The following is a 26,758-nucleotide window of genomic DNA, read 5'->3' on the forward strand; positions in this document are numbered from 1 at the left end:
TAAGCCCTTCCCCCGGTGTACTGATGTGCGTCTGTGACTGTGTGCTACTGCCGGTATCAGCCCTTCCCCCGGTGTACAGCCGTGCGTCTGTGACTGTGTGCTAATGCCGGTATCAGCCCTTCCCCCGGTGTACAGCCTTGCGTCTGTGACTATGTGCTAATGCCGGTATCAGCCCTTCCCCTGGTGTACAGCCGTGTGTCTGTGACTGTGTGATAATGCCGGAATCAGCCCTTCCCCCGGTGTACAGCCGTGCGTCTGTGACTGTGTGCTAATGCCGGTATCAGCTCTTCCCCCGGTGTACAGCTGTGCGTCTGTGACTGTGTGCTAATGCCGGTATCAGTCCTTCCCCCGGTGTACAGGCGTGCGTCTGTGACTGTGTGCTAAGGACGATATCAGCCCTTCCCCCGGTGTACAGCCGTGCGTCTGTGACTGTGTGATAATGCCGGTATCAGCCCTTCCCCCGGTGTACAGCCGTGCGTCTGTGACTGTGTGCTAATGCCGGTATCCGTCCTTCCCCCGGTGAACAGCCGGGCGTCTGTGACTGTGTGTTACTGCCGGTATCAGCCCTTCCCCCGGTGTACAGCCGTGCGTCTGTGACTGTGTGCTAATGCCGGTATCAGCCCTTCCCCCAGTGTACAGCCGTGTGTCTCTAATTGTGTGCTAATGCCGGTATCAGCCCTTCCCCCGGTGTACAGCCGTGCGTCTGTGACTGTGTGCTAATGCCGGTATCAGCCCTTCCCCCCGGTGTACAGCCGTGCGTCTGTGACTGTGTGCTAAAGCCGGTATCAGCCCCTCCCCCGGTGTACAGCCGTGCGTCTGTGACTGTGTGATAATGCCGGTATCAGCCCTTCCCCCGGTGTACAGCCGTGCGTCTGTGACTGTGTGATAATGCCGTTATCAGCCCTTCCCCCGGTGCACAGCCGTGCGTCTGTGGCTGTGTGCTAATGCCAGTATCAGCCCTTCCCCCGGTGTACAGCCGTGCATCTGTGACTGTGTGCTAATGCCGGTATCAGCCTTTCCCCCGGTGTACAGCCATGCATCTGTGACTGTGTGCTAATGCCGGTATCAGCCCTTCCCCCGGTGTACAGCCGTATGTCTGTGACTGTGTGCTAATGCCGGTATCAGCCCTTCCCCCGGTGTACAGCCGTGCGTCTGTGACTGTGTCATAATGCCGGTATCAGCCCTTCCCCCGGTGTACAGCCGTGCGTCTGTGACTGTGTGATAATGCCGATAACAGCCCTTCCCCCGGTGTACAGCGGTGCGTCTGTGACTGTGTGCTAATGCCGGTATCAGCCCTTCCCTCGGTGTACAGCCGTGCGTCTGTGACTGTGTGCTAATGCCGGTATCAGCCCTTCCCCCGGTGTACAGCGGTGCGTCTGTGACTGTGTGATAATGCCGGTATCAGCCCTTCCCTCGGTGTACAGCCGTGTGACTGTGTGCTAATGCCGGTATCAGCCCTTCCCTCGGTGTACAGCCGTGCGTCTGTGACTGTGTGCTAATGCCGGTATCAGCCCTTCCCCCGGTGTACAGCCGTGCGTCTGTGACTGTGTGCTAATGCCGGTATCAGCCCTTCCCTCGGTGTACAGCCGTGCGTCTGTGACTGTGTGCTAATGCCAGTATCAGCCCTTCCCTCGGTGTACAGCCGTGCGTCTGTGACTGTGTGCTAATGCCGGTATCAGCCCTGCCTCCGGTGTACAGCCGTGCGTCTGTGACTGTGTGCTAATGCCGGTATCAGCCCTTCCCCCGGTGTACAGCCGTGCGTCTGTGACTGTGTGCTAATGCCGGTATCAGCCCTTCCCTCGGTGTACAGCCGTGCGTCTGTGACTGTGTGATAATGCCGGTATCAGCCCTTCCCCCGGTGTACAGCCGTGCGTCTGTGACTGTGTGATAATGCCGGTATCAGCCCTTCCCCCGGTGTACAGCAGTGCGTCTGTGACTGTGTGATAATGCCGGTATCAGCCCTTCCCCCGGTGTACAGCCGTGCGTCTGTGACTGTGTGATAATGCCGGCATCAGCCCTTCCCCCGGTGTACAGCCGTGCGTCTGTGACTGTGTGATAATGCTGGTATCAGCCCTTCCCCCGGTGTACAGCCGTGCGTCTGTGACTGTGTGCTAAAGCCGGTATCAGCCCTTCCCCCGGTGTACAGCTGTGCGTCTGTGACTGTGTGCTAATGCCGGTATCAGCCCTTCCCCCGGTGTACAGCTGTGCGTCTGTGACTGTGTGCTAATGCCGGTATCAGCCCTTCCCCTGGTGTACAGCCGTGTGTCTGTGACTGTGTGATAATGCCGGTATCAGCCCTTTCCCCGGGGTACAGCCGTGCGTCTGTGACTGTGTGCTAATGCCGATATCAGCCCTTCCCCCGGTGTACAGCTGTGCGTCTGTGACTGTGTGCTAATGCCGATATCAGCCCTTCCCCCGGTGTACAGCCGTGTGTCTCTAATTGTGTGATAATGCCGGTATCAGCCCTTCCCCCGGTGTACAGCTGTGCGTCTGTGACTGTGTGCTAATGCCAGTATCAGCCCTTCCCCCGGTGTACAGCTGTGCGTCTGTGTGCTAATGCCGGTATCAGCCCTTCCCCCGGTGTACAGCCGTGCGTCTGTGACTGGTTGCTAATGCCGGTATCAGCCCTTCCCCAGGTGTACAGCCGTGCGTCTGTGACTGTGTGCTAAAGCCGGTATCGGCCCTTCCTCCGGTGTACAGCCGTGCGTCTGTGACTGTGTGCTAATGCCGATATCAGCCCTTCCCCCGGTGTACAGCCGTGCGTCTGTGACTGTGTGCTAATGCCGGTATCAGCCCTTCCCCCGGTGTACAGCCATGCGTCTGTGTGCTAATGCCGGTATCAGCCCTTCCCCCGGTGTACAGCCGTGCGTCTGTGACTGTGTGCTAATGCCGGTATTAGCCCTTCCCCCGGTGTACAGCCGTGTGTCTGTGACTGTGTGCTAATGCCGGTATCAGTCCTTCCCCCGGTGTACAGCCGTGTGTCTGTGACTGTGTGCTAATGCCGGTATCAGCCCTTCCCCCGGTGTACAGCCGTGCGTCTGTGACTGTGTGCTAATGCCGGTATCAGCCCTTCCCCCCGGTGTACAGCCGTGCGTCTGTGACTGTGTGCTAAAGCCGGTATCAGCCCCTCCCCCGGTGTACAGCCGTGCGTCTGTGACTGTGTGATAATGCCGGTATCAGCCCTTCCCCCGGTGTACAGCCGTGCGTCTGTGACTGTGTGATAATGCCGTTATCAGCCCTTCCCCCGGTGCACAGCCGTGCGTCTGTGGCTGTGTGCTAATGCCAGTATCAGCCCTTCCCCCGGTGTACAGCCGTGCATCTGTGACTGTGTGCTAATGCCGGTATCAGCCTTTCCCCCGGTGTACAGCCATGCATCTGTGACTGTGTGCTAATGCCGGTATCAGCCCTTCCCCCGGTGTACAGCCGTATGTCTGTGACTGTGTGCTAATGCCGGTATCAGCCCTTCCCCCGGTGTACAGCCGTGCGTCTGTGACTGTGTCATAATGCCGGTATCAGCCCTTCCCCCGGTGTACAGCCGTGCGTCTGTGACTGTGTGATAATGCCGATAACAGCCCTTCCCCCGGTGTACAGCGGTGCGTCTGTGACTGTGTGCTAATGCCGGTATCAGCCCTTCCCTCGGTGTACAGCCGTGCGTCTGTGACTGTGTGCTAATGCCGGTATCAGCCCTTCCCCCGGTGTACAGCGGTGCGTCTGTGACTGTGTGATAATGCCGGTATCAGCCCTTCCCTCGGTGTACAGCCGTGTGACTGTGTGCTAATGCCGGTATCAGCCCTTCCCTCGGTGTACAGCCGTGCGTCTGTGACTGTGTGCTAATGCCGGTATCAGCCCTTCCCCCGGTGTACAGCCGTGCGTCTGTGACTGTGTGCTAATGCCGGTATCAGCCCTTCCCTCGGTGTACAGCCGTGCGTCTGTGACTGTGTGCTAATGCCAGTATCAGCCCTTCCCTCGGTGTACAGCCGTGCGTCTGTGACTGTGTGCTAATGCCGGTATCAGCCCTGCCTCCGGTGTACAGCCGTGCGTCTGTGACTGTGTGCTAATGCCGGTATCAGCCCTTCCCCCGGTGTACAGCCGTGCGTCTGTGACTGTGTGCTAATGCCGGTATCAGCCCTTCCCTCGGTGTACAGCCGTGCGTCTGTGACTGTGTGATAATGCCGGTATCAGCCCTTCCCCCGGTGTACAGCCGTGCGTCTGTGACTGTGTGATAATGCCGGTATCAGCCCTTCCCCCGGTGTACAGCAGTGCGTCTGTGACTGTGTGATAATGCCGGTATCAGCCCTTCCCCCGGTGTACAGCCGTGCGTCTGTGACTGTGTGATAATGCCGGCATCAGCCCTTCCCCCGGTGTACAGCCGTGCGTCTGTGACTGTGTGATAATGCTGGTATCAGCCCTTCCCCCGGTGTACAGCCGTGCGTCTGTGACTGTGTGCTAAAGCCGGTATCAGCCCTTCCCCCGGTGTACAGCTGTGCGTCTGTGACTGTGTGCTAATGCCGGTATCAGCCCTTCCCCCGGTGTACAGCTGTGCGTCTGTGACTGTGTGCTAATGCCGGTATCAGCCCTTCCCCTGGTGTACAGCCGTGTGTCTGTGACTGTGTGATAATGCCGGTATCAGCCCTTTCCCCGGGGTACAGCCGTGCGTCTGTGACTGTGTGCTAATGCCGATATCAGCCCTTCCCCCGGTGTACAGCTGTGCGTCTGTGACTGTGTGCTAATGCCGATATCAGCCCTTCCCCCGGTGTACAGCCGTGTGTCTCTAATTGTGTGATAATGCCGGTATCAGCCCTTCCCCCGGTGTACAGCTGTGCGTCTGTGACTGTGTGCTAATGCCAGTATCAGCCCTTCCCCCGGTGTACAGCTGTGCGTCTGTGTGCTAATGCCGGTATCAGCCCTTCCCCCGGTGTACAGCCGTGCGTCTGTGACTGGTTGCTAATGCCGGTATCAGCCCTTCCCCAGGTGTACAGCCGTGCGTCTGTGACTGTGTGCTAAAGCCGGTATCGGCCCTTCCTCCGGTGTACAGCCGTGCGTCTGTGACTGTGTGCTAATGCCGATATCAGCCCTTCCCCCGGTGTACAGCCGTGCGTCTGTGACTGTGTGCTAATGCCGGTATCAGCCCTTCCCCCGGTGTACAGCCATGCGTCTGTGTGCTAATGCCGGTATCAGCCCTTCCCCCGGTGTACAGCCGTGCGTCTGTGACTGTGTGCTAATGCCGGTATTAGCCCTTCCCCCGGTGTACAGCCGTGTGTCTGTGACTGTGTGCTAATGCCGGTATCAGTCCTTCCCCCGGTGTACAGCCGTGTGTCTGTGACTGTGTGCTAATGCCGGTATCAGTCCTTCCCCCGGTGTACAGCCGGGCATCTGTGACTGTTTGTTACTGCCGGTATCAGCCCTTCCCCCGGTGTACAGCCGTGCATCTGTGACTGTGTGCTAATGCCGGTATAAGCCCTTACCCCGGTGTTCAGTCGTGTGTCTGTGACTGTGTGCTAATGCCGGTATAAGCCCTTCCCCCGGTGTACTGATGTGCGTCTGTGACTGTGTGCTACTGCCGGTATCAGCCCTTCCCCCGGTGTACAGCCGTGCGTCTGTGACTGTGTGCTAATGCCGGTATCAGCCCTTCCCCCGGTGTACAGCCTTGCGTCTGTGACTATGTGCTAATGCCGGTATCAGCCCTTCCCCTGGTGTACAGCCGTGTGTCTGTGACTGTGTGATAATGCCGGAATCAGCCCTTCCCCCGGTGTACAGCCGTGCGTCTGTGACTGTGTGCTAATGCCGGTATCAGCTCTTCCCCCGGTGTACAGCCGTGCGTCTGTGACTGTGTGCTAATGCCGGTATCAGTCCTTCCCCCGGTGTACAGGCGTGCGTCTGTGACTGTGTGCTAAGGACGATATCAGCCCTTCCCCCGGTGTACAGCCGTGCGTCTGTGACTGTGTGATAATGCCGGTATCAGCCCTTCCCCCGGTGTACAGCCGTGCGTCTGTGACTGTGTGCTAATGCCGGTATCAGTCCTTCCCCCGGTGAACAGCCGGGCGTCTGTGACTGTGTGTTACTGCCGGTATCAGCCCTTCCCCCGGTGTACAGCCATGCGTCTGTGACTGTGTGCTAATGCCGGTATCAGCCCTTCCCCCAGTGTACAGCCGTGTGTCTCTAATTGTGTGCTAATGCCGGTATCAGCCCTTCCCCCGGTGTACAGCCGTGCGTCTGTGACTGTGTGCTAATGCCGGTATCAGCCCTTCCCCCCGGTGTACAGCCGTGCGTCTGTGACTGTGTGCTAAAGCCGGTATCAGCCCCTCCCCCGGTGTACAGCCGTGCGTCTGTGACTGTGTGATAATGCCGGTATCAGCCCTTCCCCCGGTGTACAGCCGTGCGTCTGTGACTGTGTGATAATGCCGTTATCAGCCCTTCACCCGGTGCACAGCCGTGCGTCTGTGGCTGTGTGCTAATGCCAGTATCAGCCCTTCCCCCGGTGTACAGCCGTGCATCTGTGACTGTGTGCTAATGCCGGTATCAGCCTTTCCCCCGGTGTACAGCCATGCATCTGTGACTGTGTGCTAATGCCGGTATCAGCCCTTCCCCCGGTGTACAGCCGTATGTCTGTGACTGTGTGCTAATGCCGGTATCAGCCTTTCCCCCGGTGTACAGCCATGCATCTGTGACTGTGTGCTAATGCCGGTATCAGCCCTTCCCTCGGTGTACAGCCGTGCGTCTGTGACTGTGTGCTAATGCCGGTATCAGCCCTGCCTCCGGTGTACAGCCGTGCGTCTGTGACTGTGTGCTAATGCCGGTATCAGCCCTTCCCCCGGTGTACAGCCGTGCGTCTGTGACTGTGTGCTAATGCCGGTATCAGCCCTTCCCTCGGTGTACAGCCGTGCGTCTGTGACTGTGTGATAATGCCGGTATCAGCCCTTCCCCCGGTGTACAGCCGTGCGTCTGTGACTGTGTTATAATGCCGGTATCAGCCCTTCCCCCGGTGTACAGCAGTGCGTCTGTGACTGTGTGCTAATGCCGGTATCAGCCCTTACCCCGGTGTACAGCCGTGTGTCTGTGACTGTGTGCTAATGCCGGTATCAGCCCTTCCCCCGGTGTACTGACGTAGGTCTGTGACTGTGTGCTACGTCTGTGACTGTGTGCTAATGCCGGTATCAACCCTTCCCCCGGTATACAGCCGTGCGTCTGGGACTGTGTGATAATGCCGGTATCAGCCCTTCCCCCGATGTACAGCTGTGCGTCTGTGACTGAGTGCTAATGCCGATACCAGCCCTTCCCCCGGTGTACAGCCATGTGTCTGTGACTGTGTGCTAATGCTGGTATCAGTCCTTCCCCCGGTTTACAGCCGGGCGTCTGTGACTGTGTGTTACTGCCGGTATCAGCCCTTCCCCCGGTGTACAGCCGTGTGTCTGTGACTGTGTGATAATGCCGGTATCAGCCCTTCCCCCGGTGTACAGCCGTGCGTCTGTGACTATGTGCTAATGCCGGTATCAGTCCTGCCACCGGTGTACAGCCGTGTGTCTGTGACTGTGTGCTAATGCCGGTATTAGCCCTTCCCCCAGTGTACAGCCGTGTGTCTGTGACTGTGTGCTAATGCCGGTATCAGTCCTTCCCCCGGTGTACAGCCGTGTGTCTGTGACTGTGTGCTAATGCCGGTATCAGTCCTTCCCCCGGTGTACAGCCGGGCATCTGTGACTGTTTGTTACTGCCGGTATCAGCCCTTCCCCCGGTGTACAGCCGTGCATCTGTGACTGTGTGCTAATGCCGGTATAAGCCCTTACCCCGGTGTTCAGCCGTGTGTCTGTGACTGTGTGCTAATGCCGGTATAAGCCCTTCCCCCGGTGTACTGATGTGCGTCTGTGACTGTGTGCTACTGCCGGTATCAGCCCTTCCCCCGGTGTACAGCCGTGCGTCTGTGACTGTGTGCTAATGCCGGTATCAGCCCTTCCCCCGGTGTACAGCCTTGCGTCTGTGACTATGTGCTAATGCCGGTATCAGCCCTTCCCCTGGTGTACAGCCGTGTGTCTGTGACTGTGTGATAATGCCGGAATCAGCCCTTCCCCCGGTGTACAGCCGTGCGTCTGTGACTGTGTGCTAATGCCGGTATCAGCTCTTCCCCCGGTGTACAGCCGTGCGTCTGTGACTGTGTGCTAATGCCGGTATCAGTCCTTCCCCCGGTGTACAGGCGTGCGTCTGTGACTGTGTGCTAAGGACGATATCAGCCCTTCCCCCGGTGTACAGCCGTGCGTCTGTGACTGTGTGATAATGCCGGTATCAGCCCTTCCCCCGGTGTACAGCCGTGCGTCTGTGACTGTGTGCTAATGCCGGTATCAGTCCTTCCCCCGGTGAACAGCCGGGCGTCTGTGACTGTGTGTTACTGCCGGTATCAGCCCTTCCCCCGGTGTACAGCCGTGCGTCTGTGACTGTGTGCTAATGCCGGTATCAGCCCTTCCCCCAGTGTACAGCCGTGTGTCTCTAATTGTGTGCTAATGCCGGTATCAGCCCTTCCCCCGGTGTACAGCCGTGCGTCTGTGACTGTGTGCTAATGCCGGTATCAGCCCTTCCCCCCGGTGTACAGCCGTGCGTCTGTGACTGTGTGCTAAAGCCGGTATCGGCCCCTCCCCCGGTGTACAGCCGTGCGTCTGTGACTGTGTGATAATGCCGGTATCAGCCCTTCCCCCGGTGTACAGCCGTGCGTCTGTGACTGTGTGATAATGCCGTTATCAGCCCTTCCCCCGGTGCACAGCCGTGCGTCTGTGGCTGTGTGCTAATGCCAGTATCAGCCCTTCCCCCGGTGTACAGCCATGCATCTGTGACTGTGTGCTAATGCCGGTATCAGCCCTTCCCCCGGTGTACAGCCGTATGTCTGTGACTGTGTGCTAATGCCGGTATCAGCCCTTTCCCCGGTGTACAGCCGTGCGTCTGTGACTGTCATAATGCCGGTATCAGCCCTTCCCCCGGTGTACAGCCGTGCGTCTGTGACTGTGTGATAATGCCGATAACAGCCCTTCCCCCGGTGTACAGCCGTGCGTCTGTGACTGTGTGCTAATGCCGGTATCAGCCCTTCCCTCGGTGTACAGCCGTGCGTCTGTGACTGTGTGCTAATGCCGGTATCAGCCCTTCCCCCGGTGTACAGCGGTGCGTCTGTGACTGTGTGCTAATGCCGGTATCAGCCCTTCCCTCGGTGTACAGCCGTGCGTCTGTGACTGTGTGCTAATGCCGGTATCAGCCCTTCCCCCGGTGTACAGCCGTGCGTCTGTGACTGTGTGCTAATGCCGGTATCAGCCCTTCCCTCGGTGTACAGCCGTGCGTCTGTGACTGTGCTAATGCCAGTATCAGCCCTTCCCTCGGTGTACAGCCGTGCGTCTGTGACTGTGTGCTAATGCCGGTATCAGCCCTGCCTCCGGTGTACAGCCGTGCGTCTGTGACTGTGTGCTAATGCCGGTATCAGCCCTTCCCCCGGTGTACAGCCGTGCGTCTGTGACTGTGTGCTAATGCCGGTATCAGCCCTTCCCTCGGTGTACAGCCGTGCGTCTGTGACTGTGTGATAATGCCGGTATCAGCCCTTCCCCCGGTGTACAGCCGTGCGTCTGTGACTGTGTGATAATGCCGGTATCAGCCCTTCCCCCGGTGTACAGCAGTGCGTCTGTGACTGTGTGATAATGCCGGTATCAGCCCTTCCCCCGGTGTACAGCCGTGCGTCTGTGATTGTGTGATAATGCCGGCATCAGCCCTTCCCCCGGTGTACAGCCGTGCGTCTGTGACTGTGTGATAATGCTGGTATCAGCCCTTCCCCCGGTGTACAGCCGTGCGTCTGTGACTGTGTGCTAAAGCCGGTATCAGCCCTTCCCCCGGTGTACAGCTGTGCGTCTGTGACTGTGTGCTAATGCCGGTATCAGCCCTTCCCCCGGTGTACAGCTGTGCGTCTGTGACTGTGTGCTAATGCCGGTATCAGCCCTTCCCCTGGTGTACAGCCGTGTGTCTGTGACTGTGTGATAATGCCGGTATCAGCCCTTTCCCCGGGGTACAGCCGTGCGTCTGTGACTGTGTGCTAATGCCGATATCAGCCCTTCCCCCGGTGTACAGCTGTGCGTCTGTGACTGTGTGCTAATGCCGATATCAGCCCTTCCCCCGGTGTACAGCCGTGTGTCTCTAATTGTGTGATAATGCCGGTATCAGCCCTTCCCCCGGTGTACAGCTGTGCGTCTGTGACTGTGTGCTAATGCCGGTATCAGCCCTTCCCCCGGTGTACAGCCGTGTGTCTCTAATTGTGTGATAATGCCGGTATCAGCCCTTCCCCCGGTGTACAGCTGTGCGTCTGTGACTGGTTGCTAATGCCGGTATCAGCCCTTCCCCTCGTGTACAGCCGTGCGTCTGTGACTGTGTGCTAAAGCCGGTATCGGCCCTTCCTCCGGTGTACAGCCGTGCGTCTGTGACTGTGTGCTAATGCCGATATCAGCCCTTCCCCCGGTGTACAGCCGTGCGTCTGTGACTGTGTGCTAATGCCGGTATCAGCCCTTCCCCCGGTGTACAGCCATGTGTCTGTGACTGTGTGCTAATGCTGGTATCAGTCCTTCCCCCGGTTTACAGCCGGGCGTCTGTGACTGTGTGTTACTGCCGGTATCAGCCCTTCCCCCGGTGTACAGCCGTGTGTCTGTGACTGTGTGATAATGCCGGTATCAGCCCTTCCCCCGGTGTACAGCCGTGCGTCTGTGACTATGTGCTAATGCCGGTATCAGTCCTGCCACCGGTGTACAGCCGTGTGTCTGTGACTGTGTGCTAATGCCGGTATTAGCCCTTCCCCCGGTGTACAGCCGTGTGTCTGTGACTGTGTGCTAATGCCGGTATCAGTCCTTCCCCCGGTGTACAGCCGTGTGTCTGTGACTGTGTGCTAATGCCGGTATCAGTCCTTCCCCCGGTGTACAGCCGGGCATCTGTGACTGTTTGTTACTGCCGGTATCAGCCCTTCCCCCGGTGTACAGCCGTGCATCTGTGACTGTGTGCTAATGCCGGTATAAGCCCTTACCCCGGTGTTCAGCCGTGTGTCTGTGACTGTGTGCTAATGCCGGTATAAGCCCTTCCCCCGGTGTACTGATGTGCGTCTGTGACTGTGTGCTACTGCCGGTATCAGCCCTTCCCCCGGTGTACAGCCGTGCGTCTGTGACTGTGTGCTAATGCCGGTATCAGCCCTTCCCCCGGTGTACAGCCTTGCGTCTGTGACTATGTGCTAATGCCGGTATCAGCCCTTCCCCTGGTGTACAGCCGTGTGTCTGTGACTGTGTGATAATGCCGGAATCAGCCCTTCCCCCGGTGTACAGCCGTGCGTCTGTGACTGTGTGCTAATGCCGGTATCAGCTCTTCCCCCGGTGTACAGCTGTGCGTCTGTGACTGTGTGCTAATGCCGGTTTCAGTCCTTCCCCCGGTGTACAGGCGTGCGTCTGTGACTGTGTGCTAAGGACGATATCAGCCCTTCCCCCGGTGTACAGCCGTGCGTCTGTGACTGTGTGATAATGCCGGTATCAGCCCTTCCCCCGGTGTACAGCCGTGCGTCTGTGACTGTGTGCTAATGCCGGTATCCGTCCTTCCCCCGGTGAACAGCCGGGCGTCTGTGACTGTGTGTTACTGCCGGTATCAGCCCTTCCCCCGGTGTACAGCCGTGCGTCTGTGACTGTGTGCTAATGCCGGTATCAGCCCTTCCCCCAGTGTACAGCCGTGTGTCTCTAATTGTGTGCTAATGCCGGTATCAGCCCTTCCCCCGGTGTACAGCCGTGCGTCTGTGACTGTGTGCTAATGCCGGTATCAGCCCTTCCCCCCGGTGTACAGCCGTGCGTCTGTGACTGTGTGCTAAAGCCGGTATCAGCCCCTCCCCCGGTGTACAGCCGTGCGTCTGTGACTGTGTGATAATGCCGGTATCAGCCCTTCCCCCGGTGTACAGCCGTGCGTCTGTGACTGTGTGATAATGCCGTTATCAGCCCTTCCCCCGGTGCACAGCCGTGCGTCTGTGGCTGTGTGCTAATGCCAGTATCAGCCCTTCCCCCGGTGTACAGCCGTGCATCTGTGACTGTGTGCTAATGCCGGTATCAGCCTTTCCCCCGGTGTACAGCCATGCATCTGTGACTGTGTGCTAATGCCGGTATCAGCCCTTCCCCCGGTGTACAGCCGTATGTCTGTGACTGTGTGCTAATGCCGGTATCAGCCCTTCCCCCGGTGTACAGCCGTGCGTCTGTGACTGTGTCATAATGCCGGTATCAGCCCTTCCCCCGGTGTACAGCCGTGCGTCTGTGACTGTGTGATAATGCCGATAACTGCCCTTCCCCCGGTGTACAGCGGTGCGTCTGTGACTGTGTGCTAATGCCGGTATCAGCCCTTCTCTCGGTGTACAGCCGTGCGTCTGTGACTGTGTGCTAATGCCGGTATCAGCCCTTCCCCCGGTGTACAGCGGTGCGTCTGTGACTGTGTGATAATGCCGGTATCAGCCCTTCCCTCGGTGTACAGCCGTGCGTCTGTGACTGTGTGCTAATGCCGGTATCAGCCCTTCCCTCGGTGTACAGCCGTGCGTCTGTGACTGTGTGCTAATGCCGGTATCAGCCCTTCCCCCGGTGTACAGCCGTGCGTCTGTGACTGTGTGCTAATGCCGGTATCAGCCCTTCCCTCGGTGTACAGCCGTGCGTCTGTGACTGTGTGCTAATGCCAGTATCAGCCCTTCCCTCGGTGTACAGCCGTGCGTCTGTGACTGTGTGCTAATGCCGGTATCAGCCCTGCCTCCGGTGTACAGCCGTGCGTCTGTGACTGTGTGCTAATGCCGGTATCAGCCCTTCCCCCGGTGTACAGCCGTGCGTCTGTGACTGTGTGCTAATGCCGGTATCAGCCCTTCCCTCGGTGTACAGCCGTGCGTCTGTGACTGTGTGATAATGCCGGTATCAGCCCTTCCCCCGGTGTACAGCCGTGCGTCTGTGACTGTGTGATAATGCCGGTATCAGCCCTTCCCCCGGTGTACAGCAGTGCGTCTGTGACTGTGTGATAATGCCGGTATCAGCCCTTCCCCCGGTGTACAGCCGTGCGTCTGTGACTGTGTGATAATGCCGGCATCAGCCCTTCCCCCGGTGTACAGCCGTGCGTCTGTGACTGTGTGATAATGCTGGTATCAGCCCTTCCCCCGGTGTACAGCCGTGCGTCTGTGACTGTGTGCTAAAGCCGGTATCAGCCCTTCCCCCGGTGTACAGCTGTGCGTCTGTGACTGTGTGCTAATGCCGGTATCAGCCCTTCCCCCGGTGTACAGCTGTGCGTCTGTGACTGTGTGCTAATGCCGGTATCAGCCCTTCCCCTGGTGTACAGCCGTGTGTCTGTGACTGTGTGATAATGCCGGTATCAGCCCTTTCCCCGGGGTACAGCCGTGCGTCTGTGACTGTGTGCTAATGCCGATATCAGCCCTTCCCCCGGTGTACAGCTGTGCGTCTGTGACTGTGTGCTAATGCCGATATCAGCCCTTCCCCCGGTGTACAGCCGTGTGTCTCTAATTGTGTGATAATGCCGGTATCAGCCCTTCCCCCGGTGTACAGCTGTGCGTCTGTGACTGTGTGCTAATGCCAGTATCAGCCCTTCCCCCGGTGTACAGCTGTGCGTCTGTGTGCTAATGCCGGTATCAGCCCTTCCCCCGGTGTACAGCCGTGCGTCTGTGACTGGTTGCTAATGCCGGTATCAGCCCTTCCCCAGGTGTACAGCCGTGCGTCTGTGACTGTGTGCTAAAGCCGGTATCGGCCCTTCCTCCGGTGTACAGCCGTGCGTCTGTGACTGTGTGCTAATGCCGATATCAGCCCTTCCCCCGGTGTACAGCCGTGCGTCTGTGACTGTGTGCTAATGCCGGTATCAGCCCTTCCCCCGGTGTACAGCCATGCGTCTGTGTGCTAATGCCGGTATCAGCCCTTCCCCCGGTGTACAGCCGTGCGTCTGTGACTGTGTGATAATGCCGGTATCAGCCCTTCCCCCGGTGTACAGCCGTGTGTCTGTGACTGTGTGCTAATGACGGTATCAGCCCTTCCCCCGGTTTACAGCCGTGTGTCTCTAATTGTGTGCTAATGCCGGTATCAGCCCTTCCCCCGGTGTACAGCCGTGTGTCTCTAATTGTGTGCTAATGCCGGTATCAGCCCTTCCCCCGGTGTACAGCTGTGGGTCTGTGACTGTGTGCTAATGCCAGTATCAGCCCTTACCCCGGTGTACAGCCGTGCATCTGTGACTGTGTGATAATGCCGGTATCAGCCCTTCCCCCGGTGTACAGCCGTGCGTCTGTGACTGTGTGTTACTGCCGGTATCAGCCCTTCCCCCGGTGTACAGCCGTGCGTCTGTGACTGTGTGCTAAAGCCGGTATCAGCCCCTCCCCCGGTGTACAGCCGTGCGTCTGTGACTGTGTGCTAATGCCGGTATCAGCCCTTCCCCCGGTGTACAGCCATGCGTCTGTGACTGTGTGCTAATGCCAGTATCAGCCCTTCCCTCGGTGTACAGCCGTGCGTCTGTGACTATGTGCTAATGCCGGTATCAGCCCTTCCCCCAGTGTATAGCCGTGCGTCTGTGACTGTGTGCTAATGCTGGTATCAGCCCTTCCCCCGGTGTACAGCCGTGCATCTGTGACTGTGTGCTAATGCCGGTATCAGCCCTTCCCCGGTGTACAGCCGTGCGTCTGTGACTGTGTGCTAATGCTGGTATCAGCCCTTCCCCCGGTGTACAGCCGTGCGTCTGTGACTGTGTGATAATGCCGGTATCAGCACTTCCCCCGGTGTACAGCCGTGTGTCTGTGACTGTGTGCTAATGCCGGTATCAGCCCTTCCCCCGGTGTACAGCCGTGCGTCTGTGACTGTGTGCTAATGACGGTATCAGCCCTTCCCCCGGTGTACGGCCGTGTGTCTCTAATTGTGTGCTAATGCCGGTATCAGCCCTTCCCCCGGTGTACAGCCGTGCGTCTGTGACTGTGTGCTAATGACGGTATCAGCCCTTCCCCCGGTGTACAGCCGTGCATCTGTGACTGTGTGCTAATGACTGTATCAGCCCTTCCCCCGGTGTACAGCCGTGTGTCTCTAATTGTGTGCTAATGCCGGTATCAGCCCTTCCCCCGGTGTACAGCCGTGCGTCTGTGACTGTGTGATAATGCCGGTATCAGCACTTCCTTGATGAGCGGCCGACGGCAATCAGCGTTTGTCCACACCACTGCCTATGTGCCCAGCGTTGCTTTCTGCTCCCGTGTAACACTGTCACCCTCTTACCCTTCTCCGCTGGGGTCTTATAGGACAAGTTTTGCCTGTTGAAGCTGTGGTACCACGAATTGTGCCGGGTGTTCCAGGACCGGTTAGTGAATGAGGAAGACCGCGGCTGGTTTGATGATCTGACCAAGGCCAGGATGCAGGAATTAGGGGCCAACTTTGAGGAGGTGATACCACAACAACCCGTCCTGTATGGTGATTTTATGTCCTCCAGATCTGAAGCCAAATCCTACCAGCTTATTGAGGACCGGCAGAAGGTAATGAGAGTCCTGGACCTTCTGACTGTGATAGGATCACCTTCCCCTCTAGTCTGGTCTGTTTCTCCGGAGGTCATTAATGTAGCGTGCCCAATGTGCTGTCACCGGTGCCAACACCGCCACCCTCCCGCACATGACGGTGCAATCCTGCCCTCGGCACCCCGCCTAGATGCCTGGAATGGTGGGGAAATCTGGAAATGTATTCCTTCTACTAAATGGCAACATGGAGGTGATAAACGTCTTCCATTTAGTGTGTAGGACGAGACCCGAAAAACCACCGTTTACCAGACCGGTAGGAGAACTTTCATTGTGGCTGCTGCTTCCTTTCCCTGCGTCCCTCCCGGCGTTTATACACAATCAGGACAGAATAAGCCCCATATCCAATCTGCGCAGTCCCTGTTTACGTTCAGTCCGCACATTAACATGTAAGCGCCGCGCCTTCTGGTGTCCGTGATTGCAGAATCTCCCACTAGAATTGGGAAGGTCGGGAAGTCTGATTCTGCCAGGAGAACTGTCTGGTGCAATCGCCCCACCTTGTGCCATAAGCCTGTGCGTCAGTGTATAATTGGCAAGTACAAAGCGTAAATGCCCTCCGGTGTTTATATAATGAGCCCCTTATATATGTGGCTAACGCTGTGTTTCTCTCTCAGCTCCTTCAGGTGATGGAGGAATACATGGAGGATTATAATCAGATAAATACAACCAAGATGAAGCTGGTTCTTTTCCTTGATGCCGTCCAGCACGTGTGTCGCATCAGTCGTGTCCTGCGCCAGCCGCTGGGAAACGCTCTCCTCTTGGGGGTGGGAGGAAGCGGGAGACAGTCTCTCACCAGACTCGCCAGTCACATGTAAGGACAGCCAGCGGTCTCCTAATACACGGTGTGATCATTCTGTCACTGTATATCAGTCCTGCAGGTAGCTGTCATCATCTGTACGACCTGACAATTATAATATAATATAATATGACCTGACAGAAAGATTAGGGGAGTCATTCCGAGTTGATCGCTCGCTAGCTACTTTTAGCAGCCGTGCAAACGCATAGTCGCCGCCCACGGGGGAGTGTATTTTCACTTTGCAAGTGTGCGATCGCCTGTGCAGCCGAGCTCTGCAAAAACATTTTGTGCAGTTTCTGAGTAGCTCTGGACTTACTCAGCCGCTGCGATCACTTCAGTCTTTTTGGTGCCGGAATTGACGTCAGACACCCGCCCTGCAAACGCTTGGACACGCCTGCGTTTTTCCAAACACTCCCAGAAAACGGTCAGTTGACACCCACAAACTCCCTCTTCCTGTCAGTCTCCGTGCGATCGGCTGTGCAAATGGATTCTTCGTTAAATCCATCGCTCAGCAACGATCCGCTTTGTACCCGTACGACGCGCCTGCACATTGCGGTGCATACGCATGCGCAGTAGAAACCTGATCGCTGCGCTGCGAAAATTGGCAGCGAGCGATCAACTCTGAATGACCCCCTAGATTTGGGAGGGGTGTGTTCAAACTGAAATCTCAATTGCAGTGTAACATTAAAGCGGTTCAGTATTTGTGGGCTACATGCAAAAGCAGCCAGTATTTACCCTGCACAGAAAACCCCACCCAAATCTTAACTCTCTCTGCACATGTTACATTTTCCCCGCCAGCAGTGCAGCATGGTTTTGCCCAGTCGCTTGCACTTGTACTTTCTCTAACGTCCTAGTGGATGCTGGGGACTCCGTCAGGACCATGGGGAATAGCGGCTCCGCAGGAGACAGGGCACAAAAGCAAGCTTTTAGGATCACATGGTGTGTACTGGCTCCTCCCCCTATGACCCTCCTCCAAGCCTCAGTTAGGTTTTTGTGCCCGTCCGAGTAGGGTGCAATCTAGGTGGCTCTCTTAAAGAGTTACTTAGAAAAAGTTTTTAGGTTCTTTATTTTCAGTGAGTCCTGCTGGCAACAGGCTCACTGCAACGAGGGACTTAGGGGAGAGATTTTCAACTCACCTGCGTGCAGGATGGATTGGATTCTTAGGCTACTGGACATAGCTCCAGAGGGAGTCGGAACACAGGGCTCGCCCTGGGGTTCGTCCCGGAGCCGCGCCGCCGACCCCCCTTGCAGACGCTGAAGATGAAGAGGTCCGGAACCAGGCGGCAGAAGACTCTCAGTCTTCATCAGGTAGCGCACAGCACTGCAGCTGTGCGCCATTGTTGTCAGCACACTTCACACAGCGGTCACGGAGGGTGCAGGGCGCTGGGGGGGGGCGCCCTGGGCAGCAATGTATAATACCTGTATGGCGAAAAATACATCACATATAACCCTTGAGGCTATATGGATGTATTTAACCCCTGCCAGATATCTAAAACTCCGGAGAAGAAGCCCGCCGAAAAGGGGGCGGGGCCTATTCTCCTCAGCACACAGCGCCATTTTCCCTCACAGAAAGGCTGGTGGGAAGGCTCCCATGCTCTCCCCTGCACTGCACTACAGAAACAGGGTTAAAACAGAGAGGGGGGGCACTGATTTGGCGATATGTATATATATTAAAATGCTATAAGGGAGGAACACTTATATAAAGGTTGTCCCTGGATAATTATAGCGTTTTGGTGTGTGCTGGCAAACTCTCCCTCTGTCTCCCCAAAGGGCTAGTGGGTCCTGTCCTCTATCAGAGCATTCCCTATGTGTGTGCTGTATGTCGGTACGTGTGTGTCGACATGTATGAGGAAAATATTGGTGAGGAGGCGGAGCAAATTGCCTGTAATGGTGATGTCACTCTCTAGGGAGTCGACACCGGAATGGATGGCTTATTTATGGAAATTACGTGACAATGTCAACACGCTGCAAGCCGGTTGACGACATGAGAGGGCCGGCGAACAAATTAGTATCTGTCCAGGCGTCTCAAACACCGTCAGGGGCTGTAAAATGCCCATTTACCTCAGTCGGTCGACACAGACCCAGACACGGACACTGATTTCAGTGTCGACGGTGAAGAAACAAACGTATTTTCTTTTAGGGCCACACGTTAAGGGCAATGAAGGAGGTGTTACATATTTCTGATACTCCAAGTACCACAAAAAAGGGTATTATGTGTGAGGTGAAAAAACTACCTGTAGTTTTTCCTGAATCAGATAAATTAAATGAAGTGTGTGATGATGCGTGGGTTTCCCCCGATAGAAAATTATTGGCGGTATACCCTTTCCCGCCAGAAGTTAAGGCGCGGTGGGAAACACCCCTCAGGGTGGATAAGGCGCTCACACGCTTATCAGAACAAGTGGCGGTACCATCTACGGATAGGGCCGTACTTAAGGAGCCAGCTGATAGGAGGCTGGAAAATATCCTAAAAAGTATACACACACATGCTGGTGTTATACTGCGACCAGCGATCGCCTCAGCCTGGATGTGCAGAGCTGAGGTGGCTTGGTCGGATTCCCTGACTAAAAATATTGATACCTTTGACAGGGACAGTATTTTATTGACTATAGAGCATTTAAAGGATGCATTTCTATATATGCGAGATGCGCAGAGGGATATTTGCACTCTGGCATCAAGAGTAAGTGCGATGTCCATATCTGCAAGAAGATGTTTATGGACACGACAGTGGTCAGGTGATGCAGATTCCAAACGGCACAAAGATGTATTGCCGTATAAAGGGGAGGAGTTATTTGGGGTCGGTCCATGGGACCTGGTGGCCAGGGCAACTGCTGGAAAATCCACCGTTTTTTACCCTAAGTCACATCTCTGCAGAAAAAGACACCGTCTTTTCAGCCTCAGTCCTTTCGTCCCTATAAGAGTCATATCTGCCCAGGGATAGAGGAAAGGGAAGAAGACTGCAGCAGGCAGCCCATTCCCAGGAACAGAAGCCCTCCACCGCTTCTACCAAGTTCTCAGCATGACGCTGGGACCGTACAGGACCCCTGGATCCTACAAGTAGTATCCAAGGGGTACAGATTGGAATGTCGAGAGGTTTCCCCCCTCGCAGGTTCCTGTAGTCTGCTGTACCAAGGTCTCCCTCCGACAGGGAGGCAGTATTGAAAACAATTCACAAGCTGTATTCCCAGCAGGTGATAATAAAATTACCCCTCCGACAACAAGGAAAGGGGTATTACTCCACACTATATGGTGGTACTGAAGGCTAGGTGAGACCTATTCTAAATCTGAAAAATTTGAACACTTACAAGGGTTCAAATCCAGATGGAGTCACTCAGAGCAGTGATAGCAAAGAACAAGGGGACTATATGGTGTCCCGGGACATCAGGGATGCTTACCTCCATGTCCCAAAATTTGCCTTTTCTCACCAAGGGTACCTCAGGTTCGTGGTACAGAACTGTCACTATCAGTTTCAAGACGATGCCGTTGGATTGTCCAAGGCACCCCGGGTCCTTACCAAGGTAATGACCGAAAGGAGGATTCGTCTTCAAAGAAAATGGACGACCTCCTGATAAGAACAAGGTCCAGAGAACAGTTGGAGGTCGGAGTAGCACTATCTCAAGTAGTTCTACGACAGCACGGGTGGATTCTAAATATTCCAAAACCGCAGTTGTTCCGACGACACGTCTGCTGGTCCTAGGGATGATTCTGGACACAGTCCAGGAAAAGGTGTTTCTCCCAGAGGAGAAAGCCAGGGAGTTATCCGAGCTAATCGGGATCCTCCTAAAACCAGGAAAAGTGTCAGTGCATCATTGCACAAGAGTCCTGGTAAAAATGGTGGCTTATTACGAAGCGCTTCCATTCGGCAGATTTCACGCAAGAACTCTTCAGTGGGATCTGCTGGACAAATGGTCCGGATCGCATCTTCAGATGCATCAGCGGATATCCAAGGACAAGGGTGTCTCTCCTGTGGTGATTACAGAGTGCTCATCTTCTAGAGGGCCGCAGATTCGGCATTCAGGATTGGATGCTCGTGACCACGGAGGCCAGCCTGAGAGGCTGGGGAGCAGTCACACAAGGAGTGTGATCAAGTCTGGAGAATTCTCTCCACATAAATATACTGGAGCTAAGAGCAAATTTATAATGCTCTAAGCTTAGCAAGACCTCTGCTTCAAGGTCAGCCGGTATTGATCCAGTGGGATAACATCACGGCAGTCGCCCACGTAAACAGAAAGGGCGGCACAAGAAGCAGGAGGGCAGTGGCAAAACTGCAAGGATTTTTCGCTAGGCGGAAAATCATGTGATAGCACTGTCAGCAGTGTTCATTCCGGGAGTGGACGACTGGGAAGCAGACTTCCTCAGCACGACCTCCACCCGGGAGAGTGGGAACTTCATCGGGAAGTTTTCCGCATGATTGTGAACCGTTGGGAAAGACCAAAGGTGGACATGATGGCGTCCCGCCCGAACAAAAAATGGGACAGGTATTGCGCCAGGTCACGAGACCTTCAGGCGATAGCTGTGGACGTCCTGGTAACACCGTGGGTGTAACAGTCGGTGTATGTGTTCCCTCCTCTGCTTCTCATAACCAAGGTATTGAGAATTATAAGACATAGAGGAGTAAGAACTATACTCGTGGCTCCGGATTGGCCAAGAGGGACTTGGTAACCGGAACTTCAAGAGATGCTCACAGAGGACTAATGGCCTCGGGAGCTAAGAAGGGATTTGCTTTCAGCAAGTACCATGTCTGTTCCAAGAGGAACCGTGGCATCGGCCTTTAAGAAAGGACCTGCTCCAGCAGGGACCTTGTCTGTTCCAAGACTTACCGCGACTGCGTTTGACGGCATGGCGGTTTGAACGCCGGATCCTAAGGGAAAAGGCATTCCGGAAGAGGTCATACCTACCCTGGTCAAAGCCAGGAAGGAGGTGACCGCACAACGTTATCACCACATGTGGTAAAAATATGTTGCGTGGGTGAGGCCAGGAAGGCCCCACGAAAAAAATTTCAACTAGGTCGATTTCTGCACTTCCTGCAAACAGGAGTGTCTATGAGCCTCAAATTGGGGTCCATTAAGGTTCAAGTTTCGGCCCTATAGATTTTCTTCCAGAAAGAATTGGCTTCAGTTCCTGAAGTCCAGACGTTTGTCAAGGGAGTATTGCATATACAGCCCTTGTGTGCCTCCAGTGGCACCGTGGGATCTCAACGTAGTGTTGGGATTCCTCAAATCATATTGGTTTGAACCACTCAAATCTGTGGATTTGAAATATCTCACATGGAAAGTGACCATGCTGTTGGCCCTGGCCTCGGCCAGGCGATTGTCAAAATTGGCGGCTTTGTCTTACAAAAGCCCATATTTGATTTTCCATTCGGACAGGGCAGAACTGCGGACTCGTCCCCAGTTTCTTCCTAAGGTGGTGTCAGCGTTTCACCTGAAACAACCTATTGTGGTGCCTGCGGCTACTAGGGACTTGGAGGACTCCAAGTTGCTAGACGTTGTCAGGGCCCTGAAAATATATATATATATATATATAATTCCAGGACGGCTGGAGTCAGAAAGTCTGACTTGCTGTTTATATTGTAGGCACCCAAAAAGCTGGGTGCTCCTGCTTCTAAGCAGACTATTGCTCGTTGGATTTGTAGTACAATTCAGCTTGCACATTCTGTGGCAGGCCTGCCACAGCCAAAATCTGTAAATGCCCATTCCACAAGGAAGGTGGGCTCATCTTGGGCGGTTGCCCGAGGGGTCTCGGCTTTACAACTTTGCCGAGCAGCTACTTGGTCAGGGGCAAACACGTTTGCTAAATTCTACAAATTTGATACCCTGGCTGAGGAGGACCTGGAGTTCTCTCATTCGGTGCTGCAGAGTCATCCGCACTCTCCCGCCCGTTTGGGAGCTTTGGTATAATCCCCATGGTCCTGACGGAGTCCCCAGCATCCACTAGGACGTTAGAGAAAATAAGATTTTACTTACCGATAAATCTATTTCTCATAGTCCGTAGTGGATGCTGGGCGCCCATCCCAAGTGCGGATTGTCTGCATTACTTGTACATAGTTATTGTTACAAAAAAATTGGGTTATTATTGTTGTGAGCCATCTTTTTTAGAGGCTACTTCATTGTTATCATACTGTTAACTGGGTTCAAATCACAAGTTGTACGGTGTGATTGGTGTGGCTGGTATGAGTCTTACCCGGGATTCAAGATCCTTCCTTATTGTGTACGCTCGTCCGGGCACAGTACCTAACTGAGGCTTGGAGGAGGGTCATAGGGGGAGGAGCCAGTACACACCATGTGATCCTAAAAGCTTGCTTTTGTGCCCTGTCTCCTGCGGAGCCGCTATTCCCCATGGTCCTGACGGAGTCCCCAGCATCCACTACGGACTATGAGAAATAGATTTATCGGTAAGTAAAATCTTATTTTAATTACAAACATAAATCAGGCTCTCTGTTGCCTGACATTTTCTGCAGAAGGTGAGTAGCGCCCCTCAGTAAGATTGCGGACAGGAAGTATAGGTAGAAATTGCCCCCCACCCCTGATCCATATCAGAATGAGCTGTTACATGTACAGGGTGACTCAAAAGTCGCAGTACACCATTTTGTTTCAAAAACTGAGCAGGAAATGGGAAAACTGAATATTCCACTAAGGTATGGGTGAGGTGGGCTATATTTTAGGGTATGTACCGAACATGGACGCCATCTTGAAATCGGCCATCTTGAATCTAAGTCAGTTTTTTTCAAATGGAAAGGGGGTCGTGTAACATGTCAAACAACATCAGAATTTGCTGAAAAGTTTATTGCTGCAAACAGATTTGGAATAGCAGCTATGATTCAAAAGTTACAACACTTTTTGTTGCATGTAACTGAAGATGGCTTTGACAAAAGAGGAGAGAATTGAGGTCATTCCGTGTCGTAGCTGCAGATTTTAACAACCGGCCCATGTGTAAAACTGCATACATCTTTTTGGGTCATCCTCTGCTAGGTACTGGGATAGCTGGATCTTGAATGGATGCCATCAATGGGCATGAAGGATTCGTACGATCGATGATTGGCTGATTCCACATTCTGCTGACAAACATTGTGTGCTGCGTTGTGGGCTCTTCACGAAGGATCCCAAAACCATTTTGGAGGTTGTCTCTTCAGTAGCACTTTTTGGACGACCACTCCGTGACTTGTCAGCCACAGTCCCAGTTTCTCGGAATTTGGAATTTAGGCACCTGACAGTGTTATGTGAAATTGGAAGTCTTTCTGGGTGCCGGTTGTTAAAATCTGCAGCTATGACACGGAAACTTCATTCTCCAGACATCAAAATGACCTCAATTCTCTCCTCTTCTGTCAAAGCCATCTTCAGTTACCTGCAACAAAAAAAGTTGTAACTTTTGAACCATAACTGATATTTCAAGTCTGTTTGCAACAATAAACTTTTTCGAAAATTCTGATGTTGTTTGACATGTTACACGACCCCCTTTCCATTTGAAAAAAAACTGACTTAGATTCAAGATGGCTGATTTCAAGATGGCGCCCATGTTCGGTACATACCTTAAAGATAGCCCACCACACTCATACCTTACTGGTGTATTCAGTTTTCCCGTTTCCTGCACAGTTTTTGAAACAAAATGGTGCACTGCGACTTTTGAATCACCCCATATATCTGTGAGTGGTATTATCAGCTGCTTTATAGGAACCACCTTGTATTCCGGGTAACGTGCTCCTCTTGCCGCCTCTGAGCCAGATTTGATCCACTTTATTTATCTTTTCATATACTGACAGCCTGGATATCTCCCCAGCGTCTCAATGCGCTATTTACGGTTGCTTTGTCCCATATCTTCCCAGGACCGAGTATGAATGTTTCCAGATTGAGTTGTCTAAAAACTATGGCATACCTGAATGGCGAGAAGACATAAAGGGCATCCTGCTGAAAGCCGGCCTACAGAACACGCCCATCACCTTTCTCTTCACGGACACCCAGGTACATGCTCCTCGCTCACAGTGGCGGACTGGCCCACCGGAGAACAGGGGAAATCCCCAGTGGGCCGCCCGCGCTGCTTATTGATCCCTTCCCTTCCCTTACGGGTCAGGTTCCAGATCATGCACTCTAAATACATTGTTACTTTATAAGAGGGCCAATAACTTGGTGGAGAAGGACAGTGGACCGGTGGCTGGCCACACCCCATAAGCGTGGCCCCCTACCGCTACATTTCCCCGGTAGGCCCTTCATGCCCCAGTCCAATACTGCTCACACGAGTCATTGGTTGCCAGGTGTACTTCATGCAAAGCAATACAAAGAGCATGTAGTCATGTTATACCATTGCCTATAAACGATATATATATATATATATATATATATATATATCTCCATATAAGAAACGGCACTCAGAGTCGAGATAATCAGCAAAATACAAAACTGTATTGTGGTCTATATATATATATATATATATATATATATATATATATATATATATATATATTATGCAAATCAATATCATTGCTCAGTAACATTTCCCCTCTCGGTGTCTCTGAAGATTAAGAACGAGTCATTTCTGGAAGACATAAACAACATCCTGAATTCCGGCGACGTCCCGAACGTTTACGGCCCGGATGAGCAGGATCAGATCATCACCGCCATGAAGCCGGTTGTACAAGACCTGGGGCAACAGCCGACCAAAGCCAACTTAATGGCTGCCTACACCCGCCGAGTGAGGGGCAACATCCATATGGTGCTGTGTATGAGGTCGGTCTCACCGACGCAGGTCCTCCACCTTCAGCATCTATAGATGGTCTGTTTCGTTAGATGCCATCATCACATCTGTGTTCTTGTCTTGCAGCCCGATAGGGGAGGTGTTCCGCTCTCGTCTCAGGCAGTTCCCGTCCTTGGTGACTTGCTGCACCATCGACTGGTTTGATGAGTGGCCGGCGGAGGCCTTGCAATCCGTAGCGTCCTCTTTCCTGATGGAGATTCCTGAGCTCGAGTCCAGAGAGTCTGTCATCCAAGGCATGGTGGGTGTGCGAGGAGGGATGTACACGTTATAAAATCCGTTCAGTATAAATATGCAGCGCGTCTTGCCGGAACACATTTAACAGAATGCTCCTTCTCCACCCCCTAGAATCCAGAGCCACAAGATCACATGTTGTATTTCTGCTTGTGAGTTAGAGGCGTCAATGCTCCCGCACCAAGGGGCTGATTCAGTGCCGCACGTAGTCCGTTGCAATCGACCAATGTTTTTGTGACTGCCCATGTGCCACAACCGCAGTGTGCGTGAGCAGCGATTATGCTGCGGTGCGGGTCACAGTGCCCCGGACGCCGCAGCCTGATTAACAGGCGGACAAATAGTGGCCGGCCAATCGTCTGCGCTGTAGTTACTGACTGTGTCCCCTGACCGCCCCACAGATCCAGATGTGCGTCCACATGCACCAGTCAGTCGCTCTCAAGTCCAAGCAATACCTGGCGGAGCTTTCCCGGCACAATTACATCACGCCCAAGAGCTACCTGGAGCTTCTCGGAATCTACTCAGGCCTGATTGGTAAGAAGCTGCTGGAGATCCAGACTGCCAAGGACAGGATGAAAAGCGGGCTAGACAAGGTGAGGGGGGGGGGGGGGTCCCACTGCTCTCACCCTCCGGTGACAGCTTCTCGCCATCTGTTTCCAAGTTCTGTCTCTTCTTTATGATCCTCTCTCTGTGACGTCTGTGTCACATGCTCCTGCTCACACCGTGATAGAATCCATCATTCGGAATCTGACTTATGATTGTCCACCTGTGCTGTCATTTACCGTCATTGTGCCACCCTTTCACCTCCCCCACATCTTATCCAATCTGTGTCCTCTCAGCTTCTCCACACGGCCGAGGATGTAGCCAAGATGCAGGAGGAGCTGGAGATAATGCGCCCTCTGCTGGAAGAGGCCGCACGGGACACCGTCACCACTATGCAAAAGATTGAGGTGCCGTATACGCTCCTAGCGGAGATTATTTATCCTTCTTCCTCACAGTGATTTCTGTATCTAAAAGTGTTTTACATGTCTCTATCCCCATGTGTTCTCTATCCCCATGCCCTCCCCCCCCGTTTTCTCTATCCCCATGTCTCCCCTTTGTGTTCTCTATCCCCATGCCTCCCCCATGTGTTCTCTATCCCCATGTCTCCCCCTTGTGTTCTCTATCCCCATGTCTCCCCCTTGTGTTCTCTATCCTCATATGTTCTCTATCCCCATGTCTCCCACCATATATTCTCTATCCCCATGCCTCCCCCATGTGTTCTCTATCCCCATGCCCCCCCCCACGTTTTCTCTATTACCATGTCTACCCCATGTGTTCTCTATCCCCATGCCTCCCCCATGTGTTCTCTATCCCCATGTCGCCCCCTTGTGTTCTCTATCCCCATGTCTCCCCCTTGTGTTCTCTATACCCATGACTCCCCCATGTGTTCTCTATCCCCATGT

The 26,758-nt window shown here is 54.4% G+C and overlaps 1 protein-coding gene across 3 annotated transcripts in view; it reads left to right on the forward strand.

The window, feature by feature from the left end:
• Positions 1–26,758, forward strand: part of DNAH1 (dynein axonemal heavy chain 1) — a 240,603-nt gene that overhangs the window by 173,560 nt on the left and 40,285 nt on the right. For 2 of the 3 annotated variants that reach the window (XM_063941354.1, XM_063941355.1), the window contains exons 47-53: positions 15,278–15,508; positions 16,159–16,355; positions 24,160–24,295; positions 24,849–25,057; positions 25,152–25,323; positions 25,715–25,906; positions 26,153–26,263. In XM_063941354.1, the coding sequence (XP_063797424.1) occupies positions 15,278–15,508; positions 16,159–16,355; positions 24,160–24,295; positions 24,849–25,057; positions 25,152–25,323; positions 25,715–25,906; positions 26,153–26,263 (1,248 nt within the window). The remainder of the gene's footprint in view (positions 1–15,277; positions 15,509–16,158; positions 16,356–24,159; positions 24,296–24,848; positions 25,058–25,151; positions 25,324–25,714; positions 25,907–26,152; positions 26,264–26,758) is intronic. The other variant, XM_063941356.1, reaches the window with a different exon arrangement.

This window comes from Pseudophryne corroboree, chromosome 9 (genome assembly GCF_028390025.1).
Source record: "Pseudophryne corroboree isolate aPseCor3 chromosome 9, aPseCor3.hap2, whole genome shotgun sequence".
NCBI classification, from domain to species: Eukaryota; Metazoa; Chordata; class Amphibia; order Anura; family Myobatrachidae; genus Pseudophryne; species Pseudophryne corroboree.